The 9,065-nt window shown below is 37.7% G+C and overlaps 1 protein-coding gene across 1 annotated transcript in view; it reads left to right on the top strand.

The window, feature by feature from the left end:
* Positions 1 to 9,065, top strand: part of PATJ (PATJ crumbs cell polarity complex component) — a 413,527-nt gene that overhangs the window by 169,105 nt on the left and 235,357 nt on the right. The window contains exon 25 of the mRNA XM_037743097.1: positions 5,038 to 5,115. Within this exon, the coding sequence (XP_037599025.1) occupies positions 5,038 to 5,115 (78 nt within the window). The remainder of the gene's footprint in view (positions 1 to 5,037; positions 5,116 to 9,065) is intronic.

Here is a 9,065-nt window from a genome sequence, read left to right as displayed (position 1 = left end):
CTGATATCGTTTCTTCTGCTTGATCAATTCGACTGTTAAAACCTGTGCATACTTTGTGGAATTCTCATATTGTATTCTTCAGTTCCATTAATTCACTTATATTCCTCTCTAGATAGTCTATTCTCGTTAGGATTTCGTCAAACCTTTTTTCAAGGTTGTTAGTTTGTTTACATTGGGCTAGAACATGTTCTTTTAACTCACAGAAGTTTCTTATTATCCACCTTCTGAAGCCTAAATCTGTTAATGGAACGCACTCGTTCTCCATCAGGCCTTGTTCCCTTGTTGATGAGGAACTGTGATCTCCTGTAGAGGGAGAGGCATTCTGATTTTGGGTATTCTCAGCCTTTTTACGCTGGTTTCTTCCCATCATTGTAAATTTATCCACCTGTCATCTTTGTAATTACCGACTTTCAAATTAGGTCTCTGAGTGGACGTCTAACTTGTTGATTCCCAGCGCCGGAATCTGAGCAACCCACTGCGCTGGCCAAAACAGCGGCATTAAGATTCTTGGTGCTTTTCTGCCTGGGAATCCCTGGTCTGGCTTCCTTCTTGAGTCCCTTTTTCAATCAGCTGAATAGGCAACTCTGCCTTCCCGGAGCTCCAAACATCGACCGAAAAGGGAACCAGTCCCGTTTACTCTGCACCAAGAACTGCCGCGCTGGGGCGCCGGCCACAAGAGTTGCGCTGGTGACCCGTGGGGCCCCTCCACTGGGAATCTCCTGGTCTGTGAGCAGCAAAAATTCGTCTGAAAGTGTGGCGTCCTCTCGTTCTCTGCGCTTTCACTGGGAGCTACAATCCTGAGCTGCTAGTAATCACCCATCTTGGATCTCTCCTCCAAATTCTCTTGTTTTCACAAAATTTGAAATTCAATGAGAATTTTTAGAACCCAGTTTTTAATTCTTATGATATCGGGAATGTTGTTGAGGCCATGGCTTTTATTTCTGGAAACTGGGTTCAACAGGAAAATTGGCCAGATTGTTCTTTGCCAAATTATACTTACAAATCAACAATTTTGATTGAGAGTGAGCCAATCAAATTATACATTTGTGTGGCCAGCTGTGAATGCCCTGCCAAAAAGGCTAAGCTTTCAATCCAACCTATGCTAGTGAGCTGAGGTGGAAATTTTTGTTTGGATGACACAAACAGTACAATTTCTTTCAATTATTCAAACAAAGAAAATCTCTTCAGCACTATGCCATGCTCAAGTTACTTATTCTCTAATGTAGTGTAGTAGACTGCTACATTGTACATTCAGTTCATCAGGCACTGAACTATCTGCGGTTCTAGACAAGGAAGCATATCCCATGGATGATGTTAATTGCTACGTCTATGACTTGTTCCATTTTCAACTTTGTTTTTAGGGCAAAGTGACTTTTTTTTTTTTTGAGACAGAGTTTTATTTTTTCACCCAGGATGAGTACAGTGGCACAATCATGGCTCACTGGAGCCTCGACCTCCTTGGCTCAAGCAATCCTCCAAGTTCAGCCTCCCAAGCAGTTGGAACCAGGGGCATGCATTACCATGCCCAGCTAGTTTTTGATTTTTTTTGTGCAGATAGGTCTCCCCTTATTCTCCAGGCAGGTCTTGAACTCCTGGGCTCAAGCAGTCCTCCTGCCTTGGCCTCCCAAAGTATTGGGATTACAGGCATGAGCCACTGCGCCTGGTCAGCACAAAGTGATTCTTATTGCATGAGACAAATGAAAAGAGAATCAAGTTTCATATCTTTGTAAAATGGTGCTCTCTTTGATTTACTTATTATTGCAAGTAGTACTGATTATCCAGAAATAGAAAATATAGGCAATGCTTAATTATTTTTGTTTAATTTACATTAAAATTTTAACTTTCCTTAAAACCTAAAAATAAGTCATTTTCTAATATGCCCATCAAAGGCCTGATGTCTAAAAGTAGCTTGGTAACATAAACATTCTCCTCAACACTATGAATGGAGTGGTTGTTTTTATCTGGGTGCATTATCAGCTGCTTTAGGACCATCACCAATACACCGTTTAAAGCTTCTCACCCTGACTTTCTTAAGTATATTTTCAGCATTCTGGAAAAATGTGTGTATCTACTTGGATGTACTTGACAAATACTTATTTGAGAGTAAGGCTCATAGAAAGTTTTTCTATAAGGTAGTTTTTTCCACTTAATAACTGCACTTCACAGAAACGTGTGTGTGTGTGTGTGTGTGTGTGTGTGTGTGTATTTCACATTAAAAAGTCCTCCAACCTGGTCAATATGGTGAAACCCCATCTCTACTAAAAATATAAAAAGTTAGCCGGGTGTGGTGGTACAGTTCTGTAGTCCCAGCTACTTGGGAGGCTGAGGCAGGAGAATCGCTTCAACTCGGGAGGCGGAGGTTGCAGTGAGCCAAGATCATACCATCGCACTCCAGTCTGGTTGACAGAGGAAGACACTGTCTCAAAAAAAAAAAAAAAAAAAAATCCTTTTGAAATTGGGTCGTGTCTTCAGCTCATTATGTTTGTCATCACATGTTGCTGTCTTCCTTTCTATATTCCAGTTGTACTCCCCAATACTTATTGTTCCATAAGAGTATCTACTTTTTTTGACACATGAGTATTTTTCTTTTTTATTCTTTTTTTTGTAAATGGGGTGTCATTATATTGCCCAGGCAGGTCTTGAACTCCTGGGCTTAAGCTATCCTCCTGCCTCTGCCTCCCTAAAAGCTGGGATTACAGGCGTGAGCCACAGCGTTCGGCGACACATGAGCATTTTGCATATTAATCATCTATAGATATATTTTTAATTTCACAAGAGATACATTCTTCTGTTTTCCTGAAAGGTGTAGTCTCATTGAGGATTTTGTCTTCTAAATTTTGCTAAAGATATATATACAGAAGAACATTTCTCTGCTATTTGAAAAACAGTGGGCTGGGTGCAGTGGCTCACACCTGTAATCCCAGCACTTGGGAGGCTGAGGTGAGAGGATCACTTGAGATCAGGAGTTGGAGACCAGCCTGGCCAACATGGTGAAACCCTGTCTCTACTAAAAATACAAAAAGTAGCCAGGTGTGGTGGTACATGCTTGTAATCCCAGTTACTTGGGAAGCTGAGGCAGGAGAGTGCTTGAACCTAGGAGTCAGAAGGTGCAGTGAGCCAAGATCGTGCCACTGCACTCCTGTCTGGATGACAGTGAGACTCCGTCTCAACAAGAAAAAAAAAAGAAAAAAGAAAGAAAAACAATGTAAACATTATGAGTGGCATCTGACATTGTGTCTCATTTAGCTTCTACTTAGTATCAACCAATTTTTCCATGGGAGAAAGTAGCAGTAGTGTGGGTGGATAGTTTCTGACTTGTCGGGGAGGCAATGTTTTGTTTAAGATTCTTTAGGACAAGGAACATGTGCCTGTAAACCCCACCAGTCTTTGAAATCTGACTTAGGTCGTTATCTATATTAAACAGAGACAGAAATATTAGATACTAGCACAGTGCCTCTTCACATAGCACTGTATATATGCTAATGTATAATTACTGTTGTTTTTATGTAAATGACACACTTCTGAGAATATAATTTATTCTGAAATTTATTTTATTAAAAATGAAAATTTAATCTTAAATTGCATTTAGAGGAAAATGGGCTTTTTGTTTTGTTTTTAATTATTTCTAGGCAGGCAGTCTTTTAATTTTCTGAGCAAGGAGATTTTTTTTTCTTTTTCTTTTTAATTTGTTTATGTATTTTTTGAGAAAAGGTCTTGCCCTGTCACTGAGGCTGGTGTTCAGTGGAGCAACTGTGGCTCACTGCAGCCTCGACCTCAGCCCCACAAGTAGCTGGGATTCCAGGTCCACACTATCACACTCAGCTGATTTTTAAATTTTTGTAGAGATGGAGTCTCCCTATGTTGCCCACGCTGGTCTCAAACTCCTGGATTCCAGCAATCCTCCTGCCTTGGCCTCTCAAAGTGCTGGGATTACAGATGTGAGCCACTGTACTCAGCCTATTTTTTTTTCTTTTAGTCTTCATGTCTCTCACCAGATTTTATGCCAAGATTATCTATGCTAGCTCTTTGAGGAGCCTCTTTTGATAAAATTAAGCTGGTTCATTCATTTATAAAGCTGCATTAAGTGTAACTATGTATTAGGCCATTTCTGAGCACGAGAGAAATGGTGAAAAATAACACTGAGTTCTACTCTCATGAAGGTTATTCAGTGGTGGAAATAGACTTGTTAATTCATCCTTATGCTAACAGTGATAGTGGAGTATTTATTGAGTACACAGAGTTTGGGAGATAACATACTTGGACTGGGGGAACAATGATGAATAAGGTAAATCTACCAAGTAGATGTGTTATCCGATGTTCTTGGATAATTAATTAGGTAATACCTAAAACTCTATCTTGCAAAATGAGATGTTTAGATGATAGTCAGTATGTGACCTTATTTTTAGTCTTTTTCATCTTCAGTTTCTGGATCCACATACAGAAACCTGCATTTTTACGCCCCGATGGTATATATATATATATATAACTTTATAGTATTTCAGAGTTATATATCTTGTCAGATTTTCCAAGTTTTATGGTTTGCTTTGAATTGTACTTCTTATATCTTTTTAGATGAGGTTACAAAGTTATGATTTTAGCTGTTTAAACAAATACATTAAGAAATGTAATGATAGACTGGTGTGGTGGCTCATGCCTGTAATCCCAGCACTTTGGGAGGCTGAGGCAGGCAGATTATCTGAGGTCAGGAGTTTGAGAGGAGCCTGGCCGACCTGGTGAAACCCCATCTCTACTAAAAATACAAAAATTATCTGGGTGTGATGGCAGGTGCCTATAATCCCAGCTACTCTGGAGGTTGAGGCTGGAGAATCGCTTGAACCCAGGAGGTGAAGGTTGCAGTGAGCGGAGATTGCGCCACTGCACTCCAGCCTGGGTGACAAGAGTGAAACTCCATCTCAAAAAAAAAAAAAAAAGTAACAATAAAAAAAATATCCATTCTGGAATATCAAGAAAAATAAAATGTAATGATTATGTCATTTTAAGTTTTTCTTCCTCCCACCCCTTTTGTTGTTGCCGTAGGTCATTCCTACTGTACATAACAAGGCCAACAAAATCACCATTAACCAGAACCAGGACACCCAAGAAAAGAAAGAAAAGGTAACTTGAACTTCTCACGTGTTTAAAAATGTTTTTGGTTTTTTTTGTTTTGTTTCGTTTTTTGCATATCTGAGCTGAAATAGAAGTGGCTTTTTGATGAGTGTCAGTGTTATAGAAGCACTGTATATAATATTTTTTCCTGCGAATATAACTGGTTCTTACCAGCATAGAGGACAGAAACTTGGTGCAACATAGATGCAAAAATACTATAAAGGGCCAGTCAGCCATCAACATTATAGCTTTCTTTCCTGTTCAGACAGGCTGGTTGTTTGTCCGTTCCCAGGACATGCCTCTCACACTGAGACTTTGATCTTGCTGTTCTCTCCTGGAAGTCCATTTCCCACACTGCTCTGCCATAAGAATCCTTTCATTCTGCAAGGACCACATCAAAGGTCATCTCTCCTTAGAAAACTAACCTTCCTGTCAATCAGAATTAATCCTCCATTCCTGTTTGCCCACCTCTATTAAGGTAGAATCTGTTGACCTAAAAATTATTTTAAGATGTGGTGTCAAATAGGGATGAATTTTTATTTTTTCCCATCAAGAGAACTTATTGTTCTCTTGGGGAACTAACTGTCCCACTGTTTTAAAACAGGACCTCCTTTACCCACAGATTTGTAGTGCACCTCTGTTGTCTCTCAGGTTACAAGGGGGAATCTGTTTCTGAGCTTTCTCTTTGTTCCGTTTGATCAACTTGTCTGTCCCAGCACAAATGCTGCATGGACTGAATTATTAATAGTAATAAATCTTGTTTCCTGATAAAGCACTTTCTTTTATGTGTTTCTTCTTCTTTGTAAGTGTCTTAACTACTTGTATCATTTTTCTTTTCCGTATCCATTTAGAATCAGATTATTAAATTCCACAAAAGTTTCCTTTGGGATTTTGATTGGAATTGTGTTCAATCTGTAGATAAACTTAGAAGTTACATCTTTTTGATGTTGAGACTTTTAAACCATTAATATGATATGTTTTTCTATTATATTCTATTTCTTTTAATTAATTTTTATAATTTTATTTAAAAAGGTATTGAAATCTTTTGATTTATTCCTAGGTATTTTATATTGCTATTAAATGCTATCTTTTTAAATTGAGTTTTTTGTTTATTTCTAGTATGTAGATATAAAATTGACTTTTATGTATTTTTTGACATCTTGTAACATTATTCTTTTAAAACATTCAATAATCTAGTGGAGAATACTGGGAAAACCATAATGCTGAAACAAAAAATATAAATATAAACCTACTTAAAGATAAACTTATCAAACATTTCATATAGAACGTTTAGTGTCTTGTGTGTGTGTTCCATTATGGTATTTTTAATAAGAATATGAATCTCGAATTCTTATTCTGTGTAGATTTTTATTTTTGGATTTTCTATACATATAATGATAATAAACACTTTGGAAAACTATCTTTTTTCCTTTCCGTTTTTTCTTTTTCTCCTTTTATTGTATCTGCTAAGACCTACAGTACTGTGTTTAATAGAAGTAATGATAGCTAACATTCTTGTCATTTTTCTTCCTCATATTTAAGGAAAAGCTTTTAATATTTCACCACTGAATATGATGTAGGTATTTGTAGATAATCTGTCATGTAACTGTCTGATGGGTTCATCCTACTCCCTGCCCAGATACAGTCGATTTATCAAGACAGGGGAATTGCAGCAGAGAAATAATTTAATGTGTACAGAACTGACTAAGCTGGAGACAAGAGTTTTATTATTGCTTGAATCAGCCTCTCTGAAAATTTGGAGGCTAGGGTCTTAAGATAGTTTGGGGGCTAGGGAATGGGGAATTCTGATTAGTTTGGTTGGGGATGAAATCACAGGGAGTCCAAAACTGTCCTCTTGCGCTGAGTCAGTTCCTTGGGGGAGGTGAGGCACAAGACCAGATAAGCCAATTTACCAGTCTGGGTGTGTAGGCTGATCCATCAGAATACAGGGTCTGGAAAATATCTTAAACACTAATCTTAGTTTTTATAATAGTAACATTATCCATGGAAGCAACTGAGGAGGTTAGGAATCTTGTGGCTTCCAACTGCAGGACTCCTAATCCATAATTTCTAATCTTGTGGCTAATTTGTTAGTTTTGCAAAGATGATCTGGTCCCCAGGCAATTAGGGGGTTTGTTTTGGAAAAGAGCTCTTATCATCTTTGTTCCAAAGTTGAACTATGAACTAAATTCCTCCTATGGTGAGATCGGCCTATGCACAGGGATAAACAAAAGTAAGGTATTGGAGGTTAAGGAAATATTCTTAACGCAAGATCGAGTTGGTTAGGACAGATCTCTTTCACTGCCATAGTTTTCTCGCTGTTACAGTTTTTGCAAAGGTGGTTTCAATCAGGTTAAGGAAATACTCTCTTTCATTCCTATTTTGCTAAGAATTTTTACCATGAATGGCATTGGCATTGACTTTATTACTCACATCCACTGAAATAAGTGGGTGCATGTATAAATTTTTTTCTCCTTGAATCCCTTAATGTAATAAATAATATTAGGAGATTTCAGAATGTTGAACCAATCTTGAATTACTGGAATGCAATTTATTTGGTCAATACTTTTTTTTGCCCATTGCTGATATTTCTTTTAGGATTTTTCCATTCATGGTCATGAGTATGATTTGCCTGGAAATTTTTCATTTATATATTGTCCTATCTGGCTTTGGTTGTGGTAAACTACTAAAATGATTAGTAGGAGCATTTATTCTTTTAAGTTATCTGAAAGTTTGTATAAAAAAAATTATCAATCCCTTCAATCTTTAGCCAGACTACCCTATGAAGCCATTGCGGGCCTATGTTTTCTATGTGAGAAAATTTTAAATATTGATTTAGTTCTTTAATAATTGTTAAATCATTCTGATTTCCTATTTCTTCTAGACTCATTTTTGGTCATTGACTCTTCTAGGAATATTGATATAACCTAAGTTTTTATACTTGTTGGCATAAAGTTGTTTGTGTATTATTATTATTTTTTTTTTGAGACCGTATCGCTCTGTCACCCAGGCTGAAGTGAAGTGGTGCGATCTTGGCTCACTGCAACCTCCATCTCCCAGGTTCAAGTGATTCTTGTGCCTCAGCCTCCCAAGTAGCTGGGATTACAGGCATGTGCCATCATGCCTGGCTAATTTTTTGTATTTTTAGTAGAGGTATGTTCTCACCAGGTTGCTCAGGTTGGCCTTGAACTCTTGAGCTCAGGAAGTCTGCCCACCTTGGCCTCCAAAGTACTAGGATTACAGGCCTGAGCCACTGTGCCCAGCCATTTGTGTATCCTCTTAATATTAATCATCTCTGCTCCATCTATTGTAGCTATTTTTCATTCTGAAATTGGTAATTATGGCCAGGCCTGGTGGCTCATGCCTGTAATCCTAGCACTTTAGGTGGTCAAGGTAGGAAGATTGCTTCAGCCCAGAAGTTCAAGACCAGCCTGGGCAACCTGGCAAGACCCTGTCTCTACATAAAATATTAGCTGGGTGTGGTGGTGTGTACCTGTAGTCTCAGCTACTTGGGAGGCTGAGGTAGGAGGATAACTTGAGCCAGGGAAGGCCACAGTGAGCCATGGTTACGCCATTGCACTCCAGCCTAGGGGACAGGGCAAAACCCTGTGTCAAAAAAAAAAAAAGTAAAAAATAAAATAAAACAAATAATAATGAAAACTAAATTTAAAAAAATAAAATAGGTAATTATTTGCTATATCTTTTTCTTCATTAATCTTGAAAGTAATTTTTCATTTAATTTTTTCCTGAAGAATTACCTTTTGAAGTGTGTTTGTCTTGTCTATCTTTTTTCTGCTTAATTGATTTTGTTCTCGTCTTTATTTTGCTTTGCCTCTTTGTTTGGATTTATTCTCCTTTTTCACCCCTTAATAATTTTTGGTTAATTGCAGAGATTATTAATTTTCTACCTTTTTTCTTGTCTAAAATAATCATTTAAGGCCACATTTTTTTTTTTTTTT

This window comes from Cebus imitator, unplaced genomic scaffold (genome assembly GCF_001604975.1).
Source record: "Cebus imitator isolate Cc_AM_T3 unplaced genomic scaffold, Cebus_imitator-1.0 Scaffold135, whole genome shotgun sequence".
Classification (NCBI taxonomy): Eukaryota; Metazoa; Chordata; class Mammalia; order Primates; family Cebidae; genus Cebus; species Cebus imitator.
Note: the sequence above shows the minus strand (reverse complement) of the source record. Positions and strands in the feature narration are given on the sequence as shown.